Source organism: Drosophila simulans, chromosome 2L (genome assembly GCF_016746395.2).
Source record: "Drosophila simulans strain w501 chromosome 2L, Prin_Dsim_3.1, whole genome shotgun sequence".
In the NCBI taxonomy this organism is placed as follows: Eukaryota; Metazoa; Arthropoda; class Insecta; order Diptera; family Drosophilidae; genus Drosophila; species Drosophila simulans.
Genome location: NC_052520.2, coordinates 18,100,688 through 18,122,362, shown reverse-complemented (window position 1 = coordinate 18,122,362; position 21,675 = coordinate 18,100,688). Strand labels below are relative to the sequence as shown.

The 21,675-nt window shown below is 40.6% G+C and overlaps 2 protein-coding genes across 6 annotated transcripts in view; one reads left to right on the top strand and one right to left on the bottom strand.

Annotated features, from left to right (window-relative positions):
• Positions 1-21,675, bottom strand: part of LOC6732668 (fasciclin-3) — a 73,812-nt gene that overhangs the window by 25,279 nt on the left and 26,858 nt on the right. The window lies entirely within an intron of this gene.
• Positions 9,476-12,553, top strand: LOC6732669 (accessory gland protein Acp36DE). The gene is made up of 2 exons (XM_016178150.3): positions 9,476-9,716; positions 9,775-12,553. Exons 1-2 carry the CDS (start codon positions 9,507-9,509, stop codon positions 12,403-12,405), a joined length of 2,841 nt encoding a protein of 946 aa, XP_016025384.1. The 5' UTR covers positions 9,476-9,506; the 3' UTR covers positions 12,406-12,553.

The following is a 21,675-nucleotide window of genomic DNA, read 5'->3' as shown; positions in this document are numbered from 1 at the left end:
TGGGAATTGAGCGGGGTTAAATCTATATAATAATTTGGCGTGCTCTTGATTTTCACGGCACTTCTAATTCTCAAGTGCGGAATAAAAAGGGGTTGCCGCCGGCGTAAAGTAAAACCCATAATTTGGCTTAATAGTTTTTGCAATTACCCAAAAGGGTTCCGGAAAATAACCCTCACCGGGTTTTGCCGGAAGTGCCGCTGGAGAGGCGTAGAGCTGGAGTGGCTAAACAGGATGAGGAAGTCGAGGAAGTGGCAGTGGAAACAGCCTGTTTATGCGTGAAATTCGTCTGGCGTCAGGACATTTGTCAAACAAAGTCCACAAAGGGGGTAACTTGGGAAGGGCCCCTGTCAATTATGAATTTATTATGGAATGCGATTGCTTCGGTCTACGTTTTCTAGGTAATTACAAAGAGGAGTGCAATTTTTTGAATTTGACAAAATGGAACTGTCAGCCCACAGCTGGCAAAATAAATTATTGAACCGTTCCCGAAACGAGATTATGTGTAGTAGATCAGGTAAGGAGATAACTTATATCAATGAATATACAATGATCAGATTCATTTCATTACCAAGAACGTTTTAAATTTCGCTACTATTTATACTGACCTTGTTTGCAGCCCCACAAGTGAAAATCAAAGCAAGAGACACGTGCCAGAATGATTTATAATCACATTTGCTATTGGAAACTCCTTTCGTTATAGGCTTTCATACAGTTACCAATTCCAGTTAGACAACCATCTTTAAACCACATTTTTTTTCCTTCACAACTACCTTTTAGTCACACATTTTTTGCTAGCTAACACACTACTCCACTGCTCTAGTCACACTCATTTTTAGTGAGCGTTTATCTTGTTCATTGATTTTCTTTCCACACGGAACACCCTTGAAACTGGGGGTTTACTCCAGCCCTTACTCTGGTTTATTGTAAACTGTTTCAAGAGGCCCTCCAATGCCTCGATTTCCCCTCCGTTTTTCTTACCCCTTCCACACTTCAATTTATGTAGATTTAAAGTGGCAAATTGTATTTGCATTTTAACTTTTCTGTTTGAAGGAGCACAGACCACAAGAGGGCCTTTGTGGATGTGTGTGTGTGTATTTGAGGTCACGATGGCTTCAAAGGGTTAAGATGGGGCACTTACTGATTGCCTATTAATTGAGCAAATTCATTATGGTCTGCCCCTCTCCGACATTTATGCTTGGCCCTTTGAGGGGTTTTTTCATTGTTTGATTTGCAATATTGTGCTGAAGAGTCTGGCTTGAGGTTTAATTGAAATATAATATTACCTGTAAAGAAACAAAAGAAATAACCAAATTAGTTATGCTTCATATCAAGAAAAATTTACATTAAACTGATATGAAATAGAGGAAAAAGCAGCCAAAAAACAAGGCTAGACTTCGGCATAAGATAGAAGGATACATTCCAAACCCCACGTAGCCACATATGTGCACAAAAACACACCGATGGGTCATACATCTCGGCTTATTACTCTAATTACTGTGGGGCCAGAATATTTTCACCCACCTCCCTCCTCCTGCCGACGAAAACTTTTGCGGCTTAGGGAGATATAGATAGCTACCATATCCGCACGCTTTTTTCGGGTTTGTTTTGGGTTAATGGCTTTCAGGGGAATCGCGTGCAGTAATACAATTTCATGGAGTTACGGCAACAGAGAAAAGGAGATCTCTTGGCTGCTGCATAAATAGTCTCATAAATAGTCAAAAAAATATTCTATGCTTTTAATTTTATTTTATTGCCAAAGAAACTAAATAAAATAAAGGCAATGTGCGACAGTTTTTGGGGCTTTTTGCTGTACGTATGCAAAGCTAACGCCATTGCGGAATTTTTATTGCCCTTCCGTCGCCATGCCGAGCACACCTTATATACACAAAGCTTTAAAGTGCCATCATGAAATATTTCATATGCAAAAAGACACAAAAAATTAAAAAAAGAATGCAGAAATGTATCTGAAACAACGGAGGAGCTGGAAAATGGGAATGCCAACAATGCCACAAGCCGTGGCCCAAATGGGGCGGCACAGTCAACTTTTGCTGCCTGTATTTCGGGTTGATTTTCATTACAAATTACGTTTATTAACAGTAGAAGCCAACGACTGCGAAAACCAAGAACCCTAAATTGTTCCCGAAATATGAAAGCATTTTTCACGTATTCATTTTGCCCATTTGCAATTAATGAAGTCGCAGTTAGGCGAACATTATTCACTTGTCCTCGGGACTTTTGCTAAATTTCTCTCACTTTTCTCCCTCACAGGTGAGTCTTTTAATTTGTGGCGTTCAGAACATTCAAATCTATTCGGATAGTTTGATTGCCAACCAAAGCGAATGGAATTTTAGATAGCTGTTAACAGGATGTGCACCGGGGGGGTTAAGCTGGTGCAAGCGGGTTAAAGCCTGAGGTGGCATTGGGTGACTCGTTTGCATTTGTTTTTCGATTGAGTTGCTCAGCACAAGCAATTGATTGATTAAATGGGCTGTTAACCACTCAAAGTGATGTTTAGGAAATTGCCCTGCCCAACTTTTTTTTAAGCTCTGAGTGACATACATTGCATGATTAAAAGCTGGTGCATCTGCTATTCTTTAAGGAATGCCGTATCCTTTAAACTTAAATAGAACTATGTAACTGCCACGAAATGATTGTGTACTTAAAAGCAAAAATCGTTTGTACCAGACTATCATCGATATATTAGCAATTCGTTATCCTTAGCTTACTACAAGCTTATGCTTTTCTAACCCACATCAATGCCATTTTGAGCCACCCACCCCATCTAAGCCACCATTTTTGAAATCCACAAAGTAAAGCTATGTTTTTTTTGCCTCTGATTCACCTTTTTGCGGAAAATGGTGTGGTGCAACCAATAAATTTCCATTTTGTGTTTGTGTGTCGGGGCGCGTCGAATAAATCAAAAATGGTCGCCGCCCCGCCGTGTGAGAGAAATGTGTGACCTATGACCTCAATGCAAATGGAACGCAAAAATATGCCAAGCATTTACCCGAAACAAGCTGTACCGTGAACAATTTTAGAGATATGTATATTTTATCCCCCTGTTTTGAGAACGACTATCTCAACCCTTGGTTGGAAAAATTAATTTTCTACTGTTGGAGGTTTTTCCACCATTTCCCTTTTTTATTCGATAAGGTGCGGACATGGCAAGCTTCTAACCCCGGGGTTGCTCTTCACCTCAAGCTGATGTTTACTGTGCTGCCATTTTTGCCATCCGCACGATGTCGCTATGGGTTTATTAAATTTCGCTAGCTCTAATGAAATTTTCGCTTACCAAATTGCGTTTACTTTTACCGTTGAGGGCCACAGAAACCTGTGATGGCCATTGGGTTTCCTGCGGCTTTTCGGGGTGAGCAATCTGCCGCTATATACGCCATATCCTCATCAAATCATCAACATCATCATCGCAAAAAGCAAACATCATCATATCAAGAGATGCCAATACCTAGAGTTTCCATTGGCTGCAATTCACAAAAAGTTTCCCAACATGTTAAGGGGTGATTTTGCACCCTTACACATGTATCTAAACCAAATGTTGCAGCGACAACAATGTTTCGCAACAATGGTGCAAAATAGGTTGTACTGAGGAAAATTTATCCACCAATATACTGCGTTCAATCAAGGATTATAATTTTAATAACATATCGATTTCTTTACAATGTAAAATAAACCATTGGGCTGGCTACTTTAAAAGAAAAAGATTCAGTTCTTCAATCCATTTTAAATGGAACCTTTACAATATACCCTGAGAAATAACGAAGAAAAGCATACAAAAACTATCCAAGAAAATACATCAAAAGTTCCTGCACTTCACCCCATAAATCTAAAATTTTTTGGCTGAGACAACTTTAGTAATTATTTAAGTAAATTTGGTCCCTAAGACCCTATGCGAAAACAGGTGATGAAAACGTCCTTAAGTGGTGGGAATTTTACTAAAACGGGTGGTCCGAAAGGGGCTGTCACAGGTGTTGGAAAACTTTTCTAGTTGGCCTCTTGCTTAATTTAATTAGAGACGCAAAACTTTAAAATTCTCCGTCACCCCAAAATTGGCCGCACGTGTGTGTGTGTGTGCATGTTGCACATGCAGCATTTACCTTGTATCCTTTCCTTTCCTCTGCTCCTATGTATGTCACTCAACTGAAATTAGTTTACATGTTGTTGCTGTCTTGGCATTTTCATGGCAATACATTTTTACAAGTTTCGTCGTCTAAGTGAATTAAGGTGCCAACAACGTAGGCCAAATTGTCTTACAAAACAACTTGCGGCACCGACTAAGTTATGTTCGCATCTATGTGTCCCATTTATTTATTATGAAACTGTCAACAAATTTGTAGTTACCTTATAATCTATCTGAAGATTTTACAACCCAAAATAAGTTTATAAATTTTACTACTGATAGTAGCCGACAAAGACTCTGAGTAATTATCAATCATTCAGGAAAATGACTTCTCTCCTTATTAAGTTATCTAATGGATAATCAAAATGTCAACAAACACACACCAACAGTTATTAAAATTGAATTTTCAATTGTCTGCGTTTAATGGAAACTCATTTGTAAGAACAACACGTGCATATCTTTCCTAACACAAAACCAGACCAAACTCATTTTCCTTGAGGCCATCGTGTGCCCCAACCACATTTAAAGTTCAGACAATTTATGCTTTGATTTAATTAAATCGCAAATTTAAATTCACATGGTACATTTGGCGAATGTTGATTACATTTTTGGGGGCTCTCTATAAGTCATAAAGGGTTGTAGTTGTGTGTATGCAAATTTTATGGCCAACATGTGTGACGAAAGTTTTGTGTGTAGGCATTTTGCATTTGAATTAGGCTTATAAACCAGTAAACTAATTTCATTTACTTTTGCCCACAATTTGCTTTATAATTGTCAATTTCTGTTATTGTCAGAAAACTTTGTGTTTGTGTTGATATTTGTCAAAATTTGTTTCGACTATTTCGGCAAATGCAAATATATGCAAAAGGTTTTGTGTTTAATAATTTAAGGATTTTAAATAAGCTTTTCAGATTTGGATTTGCGGCTAAAATGTCATTTACAAACTTTAGTTAGGCCCCACAATGCGTTAAAATATGTTTTAAATTTATTTAACCGACATGCGTTTCATTAAGCAGAAGTAAAAATTTGTCTCAATTGAATTGAGCATGTGTTAAATCAAAAACCAATTACGAAAAGCTTTTCAATATCAAAAAAAAAAAAAGTGTAAGTGAACAATGAAAAGAATTATTTCGCCTTCGCTCAATACTGTCGTGTAATTTTCACAAGCAGTACACATTTTTTAAATTTATTTTTCGGTACTCAATGGCATTGCATTTAATAAAATATTTTCCACGCTATCCGAGGCCTTGTAGTACTCGTGTCATTCATGGCTTTTCCCCCGGTAGTGGAAAGCCCTTTTCCCGCCTCCTTTTGTTGTGCGAAAATTTATTGATATGAGTGCGTTGTGTGTGCAATTCATTTTGGTAGTGAAAATGTTAAGCGTCGTTGAATGCAATTGAAATGAGGATTCGGAGGGTCCAGAATCGCAAATGAAAAGCGCATTTTCTACTCGTTTGCATTGCGAGTGGGTCCTTGCATGGCCAAGAGCGAAGTTAACATTATTTTTGCCCAGTAATTCTTAAATAACAAGGCCGTGGAACAACTTTAAGCCGCTTTTCAAGTTGGCTGTGCGTGCGCGTACCCCAAATAAAAAAAAAAAAAATACAAAAAAATTGAATCGCATCGAGCGGGAATTTGCATATTTGCAAAGGAGCATTGAACTCGTGTCAGAGTCGCTGGATCGGGTGGGTGGTTGGTTTTTGCCTTTTGCTTTTTTAGTTTCTGTAGCTTCAGTAGTTCCAGTAGTTTCTCCCGGTTGTGCCCGCCATGTAATCGTCATCGCTGTCGTTTTGGGTGGAGCGAACACGTCTCAAATGACGCCTCCACCCGTTTTGTTTGGCCAACTGATGGACAAGTGTCATGAAGACCGAGAATGAGGGATCGGCCATCGTCATCGAGCCACCGTCCTACACATGAATTACATTTCCTGCGTTTTATTTTTAGGTGCGTCGTCGTGGCTCTAAATTTGATTAATTCAAGAGGCATTTGCCCGGGGGCGTTTACACAAGTAAAGTGAGACTTTAGAAATTGGTTTGCATTCTAACGCTGCCCCATTTTGTTGAATTCCACATGAATAAGTTGGAAAAAATATAGAAAAATTAGGGAATGTTATGAACAGAGTAACTTGAATCCATTAACTTTTTATAAACGTTTAAAGCGTAACGATATTTTAAACCGTATCAATTGATGGAAGTTTTCCGAAATGCGAAAGTTTGCAAATGCTTTAAGCGTCATGGCGGCAAATTTGTCTGCTTAGAGGGGGGAATTGGTGAAAAATTCTCCCGGCTAATGAAAACCTCAAGCTGTGCGCTCGGACCGTCGAAAATCAGACATTGGCGCAACGGGAGATGAATTGATTTTAAATCAATATTGACAGATGACACTGGCAACAGCAATAGCAGCAGCAACATCAGTTGAGACGGAAAATGGCTGCATTGGTGGGGGGAAAACTCCTAAGGGGCGGCGCGTGTAAGTGTGTGCAATGCTGCAACATGTTAACAGCCTGCTATTCAAGTGGAAGCAGCGTCAGGAAAAACTCAGCTGCTGGCTCAGCTGGAGACCGGCGATTAGAGAGAGGCGGAGACCCCGGAGATACACTGTCAACACGACTGTTCAGCAGGGCCAACTCATGTGTAGATACATTCGGGATGAGCAGATTTATAGGAATTATAAGCGAGATATACGCTCTAATGGCAATATATATAATCTGAGGTGGCATCGATAGTGCGCCAGAAGGTAATTGCTTGTGTGCGACTTGAAATCTGAGCGCCTTTTCGGATTCTATTAAACGGAAGCTGCTAGATGGATTCGGCAGATTTTAAATTTAAATATGCTGGGATAAGTGGCAACAAATGAGCTACTTTTATTTGCAGTCAAGAATATTTTTAATTTATTTAATTACAGCAAAATTCCCGACAATGATATTTATTAGCACATTTTTTTGAGTGGGTTTAATCTGATCAATCAGATTCTCAATTGCAAAACGAATTGATTAAACCTTTGAATGCTCATCAGTGCGATTATAATTGGAAATTAGTGATAACCGTCTCTTGTCATTAATTTCATTAGGCCATTTCAATGCAGAAGCCCAGCAGTAGGTCAACTCCCTTTACTTTGGCTTCAAACCATTCAAATTTTCTCGAGACACCCCCGGGCGATAACTAACCGCAGATTGCACTCATTTTCCGAGCAGCACTGACAACAATCGGCAACCAACAAGGCCCGCATGACAACGCAAACGATAAGCACATACCTTATGACTTGTCTACCTTCAGAAAGGACACACATAGAATTAGGAGTCAAATGCAATGGGTCTCTGCCCAAAAGGAACTGTCAACAATTGCACGTTAATAAACGTCAGATGTGACAGTCTCTCGACTGCCTTAATTGAATGACTCTGCCACAATTATCTAGATCTAGCTGAAACTAACTCCCTGTTATTATCCCTCCCTGTCAACAGTGTTTGCCTTTTGATGGGGTCTTAGATAGGGGCTGATTAGCAGCTGGTTGTGGAGTTAACTCCATTATATGGGTTCTTTTCCTCAATTAAAAGAAACTATGTCAAGGTTGGCAGACAGACGTAAAAGAAACAAAATCCGCAATAAGTGTGAGAATTGCAAAATGTTGCGGCTTCTCAGAGAGCTTTCCCACTTTAAATAAACTTTGCTGAAAACTGTTGCATAATTTCAATTGCCACCTGCCGAGCTTCAAGCAGAAGGCAGTCGTCTGGTTTTCCCTCGAATGTTTTGCTTTTCTTTTGCCATGAGAGAGTAACTCAGCAATTTGGAAAATTGTATCTGCCAGATAAGTTGAAGATGAAGGAAAAGTACAGAGACTTTTGCTATTTGCACTTTTTCTTTCTCACTATCGGGTTTCTCATTTCTCGTTGGTCTCTTTTGGGAAACGCCTCCTTCCTGACCAGACTTTTGTAATGAAGCGTTGAAGTTGCTGTTGACGCTGGTTTGCTGGTGTTGCAGCTGCTGTTGTTGCACGTTACTGCAGCCGAGGTTGTTGCTTGTTGCTTCCGTGCGGCTTGACTTGGCTGCAGATTGCCCCTTGGGCTCGCTGTCAGTGCGGAATGCCATCGCATAATCACAATAGACGAACGCCCCGCAGGCAATCTCTTTAGGACTCTGGCAAAAAACCGACTTTTGTCATCACCAAATAGTTTTCCCCTTCCCCACGCAAGCAAACTCAAAACAATCAGGCTGAAAACTTTGCTTTTCTCACATTACACAAGCAGTTTCGGAAAATTTATATTGAGTCAGCCGTTTGAAGAGACTGCGGTTCAGTTTCAGCCTGCACTTGTATATTTCACGTTTTTCCGTTCATCCTTTTTATTAATCAATATATTGTAATGTGCACACATATCGAATAAGCACTGTATCAAATCAGAACATTGGGAACAATCACATTGTAGCACTTTTGCAACAATGTTTATGCAAGACTTTTCAGTTCCCAGGCATATCTTGAGTGCTCAGCAATCTGACCACACAAGAATGCTATTCAGACCAGAAGTGCAGAGTCGGCATAATTAGCATGCGCGACTGCTCGATCTTTATGTGCACATGACTCTCTTAGACAGCGGCGCTCTCGCTGCCAAAGTTAAGTACATAAGACCAAAGCAACGTCTCTGCCGACGGCCTCTCTGCCGGCGCAGACGGATTGCATTTGGCTAGCTTGGACTCTTCAAGACCAAGTACAAGGCAGTCGTAAAAGAGTCGTCAAAGAGCCTTCAACATGTCCTAATTGAATATTAATGAGTCTTAACAGAAGTTACAATTTTACTAATATCATACTGAATCTCTATTTCAATAAAAGTAATATAAAGAACACAAAAATGCATTACAATTATTACAATATGTTTTTTCATACAGTTTGCCCATTTATGTTGCACAGCGTTGTAAAGTTGTTGCATTGTTCAATGCCTTCAATTTAATTATGTTTTTTTTAACAAGTTGTGGCCCATTTTACATTTTATTTATTTTCTACCTTTTTTTGAGGTGCAATGCGGCTGTTATGGTTAATGGGCTTGGGGGTGTTGTAAATGGGAATTAAGTTGCTCGGAACTTTATCAAATTTGTTGAAATTGAACTGATATGTAAATGAATTCATATTTGAACGTTTCGTCAACCAAAAAATGTATTTTTAAAATATTAAAATGTTCTGACAATCAATTTTTCTTTTCCTTTCAAAACATTTATAGCCATAGTTTCTAGATCTATAACCTTTTGTGATGTAAAAGCATAATAATGGGCTTATCTTCGGTAAGGTAACCCACTTTAACCATGGCATATTTCATTTCACGGTGTTATGGCCTCAGGCCCTATATAAGACGAATTTTCGACTTGATCTTGAACTTGGTCCAAAGATGTGGACTTTGACGTGTCAACAGTTTATTGCCCTAATGCTCCTCGGCACATTGGTGCCCAGTGAGTCTTTTTTGTGCAAACATTGCTTCAGGAAAAATATTGAAAAAGTTCACGAATCGCTTAGGGGCATTCTAAGTCCTCCGATATTTGGTGTAAACCCACAGCCATTGATTGAAGTGCAGCAACCGAAAGTGACCCCAAAACCCGAGGTAATTAGACAATTTGCACCCAACTTGAATCCATAAACTAAGTATATTATTATTGCAGTCTTCACAAGTGATTCACGTGCATCAACCACAAGTGATACTTAAGCCAATCTACTATCCAAAAGTCGATACTATTTCTACGAAAAATCAGATAGGAATACATGGGTCGCTATCGCCGTACCGTCAGTATCCATCCCTGTCGTCAGCCAATTTACTTGGACTTCCAAATCAACAACTACTTAGTCCACAGGAGTTGCTCTCAGACAAAGTACAGAAACAGGCGCAAGTTCAGAACAATAACTTGCATATTAGATTAGGTGTGACAGGACTAAGAGAAGGAAGAAATAGTCCTAGTTTGGAAACGATTCCTCGGGATAGAGTAGATAAAATTTCACCAGAATTGCAGTTGCAACTGTTGAGATATGCAGACTCTCAGTCCCAGTCGCAGTCACAATCTGCCTCACAATCTGAATCAAATGCATCTTCACAGTCCCAGGCACAGGTGCAAAACAATCGACTGTTGGAAAACCCAACTGTTTCAGAATCCCAGCAAAATGCGGAGTCACAATCAGAGACACAGTCACAGTCACAGTCCGAATCACAGAATCAGTCACAGTCCGAATCCCAGAAGCAGTCACAGTCGCAGTCACAGCGACAGCAACAGATACAGACACAATTGCAAATACTGCGACAGTTGCAACAAAAATCAAATGAGCAATCTGCCGCACAATCTGCTTCTCAGATACAATCGCAGAGGCAATCTGATTCTCAATCGAACTTACAATTACAAGAACAATCACAATCGGAATCAGAGCAAGGTAAGCAAATCCAGTCACAGATTCAAATCCTTCAAGGGCTGCAGCAAAAAGAGTTAGATGACAAATCTGCATCACAGTCGCAGTCCGAATCCAAGACACGGCGAGAGCAACAAAAACAGTTGAATTTGCAACTACTGCGAGAGGCGCAACAGAAACAACTTGAGGAGCTATCGTCTTCACTATCTCAGTCACGGTTAAGGCTGGGGCAACAAATCCAGTCACAGCTACAAAAGAACCAGTTGGATAAGCAATTTGCTTCACAGTTCAAGTCACAATCGAAGTCACAGCTGGAGCAACAAATACAATTGCACTTACAAAGCCTTCGGGAACTGCAGCAAAAAGAATTAGATGAGCAATATGCTCCTCAGTCAAAGTCACAGTTACAGGTAGCGGAACAGATGCAGTCACTTTTGCAACTTCTTCGATTTCTGAACTCCAGATTGAAGACGCCGTCAGCATTGAAATCAGACTTAGAAAATCAAATCCTTTTGCAATTAAGGAAACTTAGACTAGTGCAACTGAAACAGTTGGCTGAGCAACCTACCGTACGACCCAGTTCAAAATCACAGTCGCCTGTGCAGCTGGAGCAGCAAATTCTTTTACAGCTGCTTAATCTTCTACAGTTTCAGCAGAATCAGCTAAAATCAGATGCACAAGCCCAGAGCCAGTTGCAAGAGTCGAAATCCAACTCACTGTCACAGTCTCAGTCTCAGTCTCAGTCACAGTCACAGTCGCAGGAGCAGTTACAGTTGCAGCGGGATCAGAATCTTCGGCAATTGGAACAAATAAAGTTGGAAATGCAAAACATTCGACAGTTGCTACAGAAGGGCAAGTCTGAGCTACAAACCCAATCGGACTCCCAGCGACAAATACATGAGCTATACCAAAATATTCTGCAGTTAAATAAGGAAAAGTTGAGCTACCAATTGAAACAGCTAAAACTAAAAGAGTTGGAAGATCAAAAGAAGTCGCAGGCAGAAATATCAAAGGGCAGTAACCCATCCAATCTATATATTATCGGACAATTGCCTTCCGAAGGAAAGCCAGCTCCTGGACCTCAAGGGGCTACACTTGAGAGCCAAGTGAATCAGCCTAAGCTGGTGCCCCAACCCGGGTTACTGGGCAAATTGCCATCAGGCGGAGGGCTAATCGGCAAGCCAGCTTCAACAGGACTGTATATTCTATCGCCGGATATCAATGAACTGTCGAATTACCGAGATCAGCTTCGTCTTCAACAAGAATTAAGAAAGCATCAACAATTATTGAGCCTTTTGCAGCGTAGACAAAATGATCTTAAAACAGAACAAAACGCACAGCTTTTGCTAGGACAACAACAGAAGGAACAACAAGCTCAGGAATCAATCAATAAACAACAGTCCTCATCTGGTGCCTCTAGTTCTCAGACTAAGTTGCAGCAAGATATACAAAGCGCTGGATCTCAAGGCTCACAACAGGGTCTTCAAGCTGGATCCACTGGCTTGCAGACTAGTTCCCTACAAGGCACAGATAGTTCTGCATCTCAAAGCGCCGCTCTTCAGCGATTGAAGGAGCAGGAGCAACTGCGCATTCAGACGGAAACTGATCAGAAAACTTCTTCTTCAAGCTCGCAGAGTAACTCACAAAACTCGCAGAGTTCGTCATCACAGACATCGCAGGCATCACAGTCTGGAGCTCAACGACAGGAGGCTGACAATCGAAGTACCTTGCTACTAGATCAATCGAGCTCTAAGACTCAGTCGGAGTCAAAGTCCGAGTCGTCGTCTCAATCATCGTCTCATTCATCGTCGCAGTCAACGTCGAACTCATCTTCAAGCGTTCAATCGAAACTACAAGGAGAAAGGCATGATGCGCTGCTAAACAATTTGTCAGGTTAAGTAGTTATTCTTACACTTTTCACAGTACTGACATTGGAGAAGAGCAGCTGACAGAGCAGAATAAAGAGTGGAAAAATGTATACTACACTTTTTTGAGATGTTAATCAAAAAACAGAAAATAAATTAAATGTTTTTTCGTTTAAAAACAGGAGCCTTCTTTATGCGCTTTTTGCTTTAATGGATATATATATATATATAGGAACTTTTGCCAGAAAATTAGACATTGTTTCATATTTAAAGTATTTGTGAAAAAGATACAAATATAAAGTTCCGCCTTAATATTTTTCCAGATTTTTCACCACTTAACTTATTATTTACCTAATCAAAAACATCGCAAGGATTCAAACCTTAATTACATGGTTTTCTGTACTATAATTTGATTAACTTGCAGCCTAATCCTAGCCCTCTGCACCGACCGGCTTACAACCCTCACAGATTAACTTGCAATTTCATCCCTTAGCGAAAGGCAGCTGTCGAGTCTTGTTAACTCGCAAACGCCGATCAAATGTTGATTTAGCCACGGTTTTCTCACTCGAGCGTTGAAAATGCCGGGAATAGGCACACATATCTAGCTAATTTAACAGGCAGGGCAAAAAGGCTATATCCAGCTAAAAAGGGCTGATAAAGTATCATCCTGTCGGGAGTACGGGCAAAAATTAACATATGTCTAGGGCTGGGACACGCGATTCCGGGCCGGGGAGCTGCAAAAACTGGTTCCCACATTCGCTCCGCTTCGCTTTTGTGAAATGTTTGTGCAAAGTATTTAGTGCAGCAATTGAGACGGAAATAAAAAATAACGAAAGGAAAACACAAGACAGCTTGTGCCTTAATTTTACGCCAGAGTGGGCAGAAATAAATTTCCCTACCCCAACTTTGTAGTGCGCAATGTTCTGGGTCCAGGGCCAATTAAAATTGGGTGCAGAAAGTAATGCGTATTTGATATTGTGATATTGTCTCTTTTAAGCAGTTGTTTTGTGTTTTGTATTTTGGGGATTGCGAGTCAATTAAAACTGGTTGACAGTTTTCCCCGGTCGCCGGCGGGGAAATCTCTGGAGCTTTGTGAAAAAAGGGTTTTCTAAATTAAACTTTTCTCTTTCGCTCTTTTTTTGCTCCTTAGATGCTTTTCGTTATTCGTTTTTTGGCAAATAAATAAAATGTTGCGAAAGTTTTGCTATTTGAGTTGTGTTGTCAAGGGAGTGAGTTGCAAAAGGCAGAGGGCGAGGCAAACTGACCGTGGCCAAAGTTTTTCCAGCATTAAGCCGGGCATAATTAAAATTTTCGTACTGTAAGCCCCTGGGCAGATTATAGCCAAGTTTTTCCCGGGCCAGAACTTGCTATTGGCTTTGTTTGCCCCGTTGATTGATGGTAAATAAGTCGGCGGGATCTGCCTCAATCCTTTTCGGCAAAATAATTTTGAAATTCAATTGAAGGCTTGCAGCTTTAAAGATTACATTGTTGCTAAGTAGAATGGAATCGAACTGGCGACTAATCGAATTTACGAGCCGTCCTTCTCGGACTTTTATTAGCCCATTGAGCGTTTCCTTCGTTTTGTCACAAATTCCTTTTTGTTTCGCTTTTTTAGCTTCGTTTTTACGGCAAATTTCATTTCAATAAAAGTCGCATTAATTTCATTTATTTGCTGTAATTTTTTTCCCAGGGCCTTTGCCATTTTTATACCCTCTCCTTCGTGCTGCCCTTTTTGCGCACCTGTCCCAACTGTCTCACCTGATCCAGCTGTCTATCAAATGGAGCGCACGCTTTGCCCCTCTTTATCACATTGCCGCCTCGTCCATTTCAATTAACTCTCAAGGATTATTTTATTATGTCAATCAATTTCCGTAACTAAAAAGTCACCAATAAACGAATGACTGGTCCATCGATTCCCTCGGCCAGAGTTCATTCTCGATTAGTGTTTCATTTCCAGTACTCCACTTCTTTATTATGTATTTTGCAGTGCGCTTTACATTTTCCCCGCTTTTTTACTAGTCACTTCTTAATTATGGGATCCTGCAGCTGAAGCGGGATTTAATTAAAACTCGAATTTAATCGATGCAACTTTATTGAATGATGCTCAACAGTGCTGGTAAGCTGGCTCTAAGGTCGTTAATAATTCACTTCATTAGTGTGGCTAGTTACATTAAAGAAAGTTGTGTACAATGCATCTATAGGTATATTACAAATTTATGGTGCTCGAAAGCTTTCTGAAAAAAACAATAATAAAACTAATCTCGTACCGATAATAATCAAACAATGGCGCACATGTGCACCGGATTTCCCTAAGCTCAAAAGTCAGGAATATGTTGTGCCAGTGAATTTATTAAAATTTAAACCCGATCATTGTTCTACCCATATACTATCCACACCAAGATGCCCTAAAAATGCAAAGAACATTTTAAATTCCTGTAAGCCCAAGAAGTTATTGCCAGTTTAGCCTTCCCCTTTGAGCTTTTCACGCAATAGAAAATCAAAACATTTTCCAGCCCAGAAAACAAATTCAAATCTTTAGACATGAATCATTGAACACACTAAAATAGGAAAGGGGATAGCACTTAACCAATTATAAAATTGTGGGCGGGTCTGGAGGCGTATTTTCCTGTCAATTTGATTGTGCACATGGTTGTATCTGTGTGTGCGTGTGTGTGTTTATGTAACTTGATCTATAGCTATGGGCATATGTTGAACATAGAGAGCAAACAAGAACAAAAACAACAACACAAACAACGAAGCATTGTTACGACCAACAATAAAATGACTCAAAAGCCAATTAAAGATAACAGGCGGCAACAAAAACTTTGCCCGCAAAAAAATGCATTAGCATAACCAAGCAGAGTTGAGAGAAGAGAATAGCTCGGAAAATGGGGGACAGGGATTTAGTGTAAGACATGTGACTAACCGCATAACAGCAAATAAATGTTGCATAAAGAACGAAAAACTGCTGACTGCAATCAATCAACGGAGTTAAACGTTTCCGAGAACAACCAAACTCGCTTCTTGAGTGACGAATAAACTGCGAAACTCTGACTCCGACTTCGGATCGCAGTCCTCGGGGCCCGGAATCAACCAGGAAGGAAGTACTATGAGCTGCAGGACTTAAAACCTACAAGGCCTACATGACTACCATACTTCGCAAGACACGAAACGGGTTGAGCCAACACTGAGCCAAAGAAAGGGGTAATTACTCGTAGTTAAATTATACAAGTAAATGCAGATAATGCAATATATTGTTCGCAAGATGATTAAATGCAAAATTAAAAAAAATCAATTATTAAAGTAGTTTTTTCAAAACTACCAAAAATTAATATATTTATTCCATGTTCACATGAAGTTTCTATATATATATTATGCTAATGTTATTATATATTAACTCGTGTAACGTGCCAGATAGTTAAAGTTTTTTAATGGCTTTTTTATTAGTGTAAGAAGTAGGGCGTGCACATAAGAAGCCAGGAAAAGCATTCGAAATGAAGAGCGTGTATGTGGCCATTGTGAGGAATGGAGTGGAATGAATTGGAGTGGGCCAGAACCGAATCGAGAAGGGCTAAAGAAGAGGGCTGCGGGCCGGGCTGTTGGATTAGGGGCGTGGCTAGGGGGTGCAAATCAGGGGGAGTTGGCTAAAAGAGTGCGGCCTAAGCCGACAAGTCTGACTGCAGGCATTCGAAAGTTGCCGGAATGCAAAGGAGGCAGCTTTGGCATTGAAAGAGCATTTGAATGCGGTCGACAGCAAAAAAAGGGGTGAGCATTGGGAATGGGAAGCAAACAAAGCAGGGCGATGAAGGAGAAAAAAGAAATGCCAAGTGCATGAAAATGAAAGATGAATGGAAAAGAGGGCGAGCAGTAGATATATTTTCAGCTTTAATCGAGCGTGTTGGTGGATGTGGGTGCCCAAAGGCAGCGACGATTTCTTTTGAAGAATTATTGACTCTTGGCCAACACTAGCCATCAGCAGTGCTGTAGAATTCGACCAGCATCGATAAAAAAAATTATAAAAAAATTTTAAAACTCCTGCAGCAGTCTAACAAGAAATTCATGTCTCTCAGACCACAGATAGAAAGATCAGCGGATAAGGAGGGACTGTTTGAATGACAAAGGCAAAGGCAGCACAAGGAAAAAACTATTGTATAGGGCCAACTATTGTTAGGAATCTCTTAGAAATCTTTCGACATATGCTGTGCCTCCAGCTGGAGTACTTCATTTGAATTTATGCGGCTTCAGTTATGCAAAGCTGTCCACTTGAAAATCAGGGGAAAAAACAGTTGAGCACAAGAAAACAGAACCAACGATTCTAGATTTCGAGTAACTGATTGCTAGGGAAGGCCGGAATGAAAGTAAGGGGTTTTTTAAAGTTTAATTCTTCTTTTTCAAGGAGTGGGCACCCTGCGAGATGCCCCATAAACAGATCGTTAAAGGTTCGGGCAAATTGCTGGCACACGCAAACCGGCACGCCCAAACCAGTTGCGAGTAGGGAGATGCAGATACATCAAGATGACAAGCATGGCGAGGAGAGGCTAATGCTGCAACTTGCAGCAGCGACAACGAATGCCTCACAAAACAATGCGCAGACCACTCCCCTCCCCGCACCGCACCACACCACCCCATCCCTCTCAACCACGCCCCCTAATGGCTGGGCCATAAAAAGCTCATCAACGTCATCTTCGCATTGTCCCCGGCCCCTGGGAAACCCACAAATGTTGCACATTGTGCAACTGCATCAACCACAAGCACCAGAAATTTGATAAAAATTACACAGCAAAAGGTAAAGAAAGAAAAAGTAAAATACAAGCGAAACACAAAACAATTTGAAGAGCCAACGATTATTTAAAGTGAAGCCAGGCAACAAATGATAATGGTAACCACCCAGCAACGTCCAACAAATAGCCGCAAGATACGCTCGGCAAAAGTCATGAAGCCAAAGGAAAATTTAATAATAGTAGCTGCAAACAAGCACACAAATGCCACTTTGTAAATATGTTTTCTATGCGAAAACCTTGAACAATCGCTTCAGGTTGTTGCAGCGGCTGTCGATGTTGCATGCTGGCGGTGGCAAATGCTTCCTGCAGCTGCCGTTGCAATGGGCATGTGGAATGTGTGGTTACTCTGATGCATTGAACGTATTTTGGCGAGGTCTTTAAGTTAATGGATTGAACAGAATGTTAAAGTTTTGCAATAAAGAAAATCTATTTACAATTTTAGTATCATTTTCGAAGACTAGTTAGCTTGTACGGAAATTAATAGTGGAAAGTCCTCTTTTTAGAGTGTATTTGTTTTTAGCTCAGCAATATCATAAAAAATATCCATTCACTTTTATAGCACACTTCGAAATTTTACCGTTCTCAATGGCTTTTTAAGAGTGCTCCAACCCTTTTCCCCATTTTTCCTAACTATCACTTGTAGTGTTATCGTTTTATCGCTGGCTATTTCAACGCTTTGCAATTAACACGATTTTTTGTTGCTATCAACATTACATTTTGGGGCCAAGTGCCAGAGTTGACCATTTAAGAGAAAGGCGCCGCTCTCAACATGTGTTCCATAAATCAAATAAAATCCCGATCTGGGATTGGGGATTGCATGTTGCGGAGCCACAAAACAAAAGGGAAAATATTTAACTAATTAGAGCCATAAATCTGGACGAAATATGGCCTACCCAAAAAACCAAAGTCGGTTGGAAATGAGCATTAATAACTCAATTGGAGGAGGGTGTTTTCCCCGCTGTTATGAATAGGCCAAATCAAAGCTCCGAACTTGCATTGTCCAAGTGTCAATTTTTGTGGCAGGAGGGGCAGAAGTCAGTGGCGGACAAAAAGAAGGCGAGTCCCGAATGTCGGCTGGATATATGAGTATAGGGAGCCAGAGACTGTGACCCAAATAGTACATTCTGATGGACAAGACATTTATGACACTGCGCCTGCCTTTGGGGTTATCGTTATGGTTATGGTTATGGTTATGGCCCCGCTACACGGAACCCCTCGGAAAATCCGACAGACAAATGGCAAACTCATGGCAGACATTCTGGGCGAAACATTTGCATGTTTAACTTGGCACACAATGGCGACTCCGATTGCAAAGTCAGACCAAAACTCCAATCCCAAACCCGAACGGAGCCGAACCGAACCAAGCCATTGAAAGTCAGGGTCTGCCTTCGAAAAAGAAAACCAGAAAACCGGTCAAGTAAACAAAAGGGGCACAGAAAACTGCAGTCGATGCACGTGCACTTCATATATTCAAATTTGAAAGTTTTTCTCTCTCTGGCGAATAAAAGAAAAAAGTGTAAATAAATTATCACCGACAGTCAATGCTGTCTTTTACAGCCCCTCTCCACTTTTATGCCTTTTAGTTTTCCATATTAATTTACGAGTTTATTGCTAAAGACATCATTAAAGTGAAAGTCAATTTGCCAGCCAGCGACTGTTGTTTCCTTCATTTCGTTTTAGCTTCTAATATTTCCGAAACACTCTAAGCTGAGTTTAATTTATGATTGCACATTTTTCTTGTAGATTTTTCCTTTTACTTCTTGGGTGCTGTGTTATTAAAGTGCGTGTCTAGCCGAAAGTAAGCAACGCTAATTAATAGCTTCTTCATAAAAGTGAGGGAGTTAAATTAAATTAATTTCTTCTCGCGCTCGCTTCACTTTTTTTGGTAATTTACTTGGCTGGGGTTATTTATCATTGCATAACAGACAGTTTGGAAAGGTTCAAAAGGGAAACACCAAGAGAAGCTTTTATTACGTAGAGCAAGGACTCTTGATTTTTTATCACACTTAAAATTAATAATTTGTTAAATACTGTGCAAGTGAAATACAATTAGTCAATTGCTTTGCATCTGTAGCACTTACGTGCTATCTAAGCATTTTAAAATGGCCAAATTCGCATTTCATTAATTCCCCCTAGCAGAGAAAAATGTTCATTTGCTTTCGCCCGGGAAAACCCCAAAACTTTAATTACGCTAAGCGAGTGTTTGCTGTGGGGGCAAACTGTGTGTCCGGCAAAAGGAAAATGCAAACAGAGAGTGTTTGACCGCGAAGCGTCGAGCTGAACACTTCCACTAAACTTGTTTCAAACAAAGAGCGCTAAACGATTTAGCGCGGATATTGGGCAGATACGCTCGGAATGGAATGTAAAAATGTTTAGAAAATACAAAATTGTAGCGCCGACAGGCGACAGTCGGATAACTCGCACTGGAATCCAATAAACTGCAATTGTGTGTGGGTTGTTTGGTGGCCAAGAGTGCTTGGAGGTTGGCTGAAACAAGTGGATGGCTGTCGGCAAAGTGCCCTGAGTGCCTATGAAGGCTCGGGACAGGCTAGAACGGAGTATGCACTTCAACAAATTTAGATATTGGTTGGTTTAGATATGAATTGGATTTTGACTTGAATTTCTGAAGTTTTTTTTTTGCTCAATAAGATGCAAACTATCATACACTCATTACTTATGGGTTACTTAGGTAGCTTGTCAAATCAGTTATTATGAAATAATTTTCAGATTCTAATCCATTTTTCTTAGTGAAAACTTGCTCAGGCGGGAATAAATTCTGTCAGCGAATGGAAGTCAGCTTGGTCAAGTAAAGAGCGGCGGAGCCGCTGGAATGTGAAAGCCATCACCGTCATCATTGCCGCAATCATAGTCAGCGTCGCTGGCTTTTGAGTTTGGAGGAATCGTATTCGGAGTTCGGAGCTGGTGAAGAGCCGAGAATGCGTGTTGGACCAGTTGGCACGTTTCTGGGTCAGGAACGCTACTTTTACGGTCAAGCATGACCGAAGAAAGAGACAGAACCACACTCAGTCACATGTGAGGAAAGAGAGGGGCGAAGCTATAGCTAGATTCTTTTTTCTTGATTTTCATTTGGTCGCGCAGACCTGAAAACTTACTTTCTGGTTACCATTTTTATGGCTCCCATTCTTGGCCTCATTTTAATTGCAAACACTAGACAGAGGTGGAAAGAAGAGCATGGAAAATTGGCTGCTGGGGAGGGGCGGTGAGGGAAATCCATGGTCGGAGACTGCACTTTGTATGCAATCCCCGGCGTTTGAGAATGGTTTTTCTATTTTTATGCCACTTTGGCTCTGGCACTTCTCTTTGTTTTGCTTGTAATTCGCTTAACGCCGCTAGGTGGCGCTGCTGATGGCCCCTGTTGACCCAATTGTCCAGAAATGGCCTGTAGCTGAGTGGGAATCCCCTCGAATTTTCCCTCTTTGGCCCGCAACTCTCCTTCGCTCGCCGCTTTAATTGTTGGCGCAAAGATTTTTCTTTGTTTTTCGCTTTTCACTTTTACGCTGCCCACCAGCAAAGTGCTACTACTTGCGATTCTGCCTTTTTCGCGACTTTTCTTCGTTTGCATTTTTGATTTCTGCTTCCGCAGCTTTCACGCTTCCATTCCATTTTGTCTCACCTGCGTTGGAGTTTAAGTTGCAGTCGAGCAAATGTTTGAGTTATAAGTGCAGATTACCTGACTTTTAATTTAATTTAATTCAATTGAAAGGAAGCTTTTCACTCATCTGAAGCTGATGTAGGAAATACATACCTGTAAATAAAAGAAATTCGAGTTTAAAACTTTGATACTGTGCCAAAGTGTTTTTACTTATGTGTTAAATAGGAAACACTGTAATATTGCTTTTAAATTTCTTAAAGTTATCGTTAAATCATTAAGCAGAATCTCCCGCATAATGCTGCGTCACGCGCTGTCTGTACACTGAAAGTAATATCCCTAGCTCATGTGTTATTCATTTCATGTCAAAAACCCATTCCCTCGCAGCGAAATACAGATGGAGAAGCTAGCTATCCCCCACGACCAGGAGCAAAAACAAAAGAAACTTCTCATGTCAAAGCAACTTATTTTTCTATGCAAAGGCGCCGCAGGCTCCTCCGAGAACATTTATTTACTTAATATTGTGTGCATCACACATACGCCCCATTAGACAGCTCGCTTGAGACAAAAGCAACAACATCGACAGCAGACACATAATAAACGCAGCTTGTTATTGTTTTCCTCCGGTTATTTTTTCTATGTTATCATTTTGCCAAGAAAGGGCGAAAAAGCAGCCACAGGTGGTTAATATGGTAACTTTCGCACTTCGCGTTCTCCTGCATTTTCCACCCAATCCGCCCCACAGTTTTAGCTTCGCGCTGCTGTTTGTTATGCCATAATTTACATACATTATGCATGTTCTGCTGCTCTCATCTGTATTTCAGGTACATTGAACCTGCAATGATTGCAGGCAGGGAAAATAAAAAAAATGGCGAAAAACCAGAAGCCAGAAGCTACAACAGGGGCCCGGAG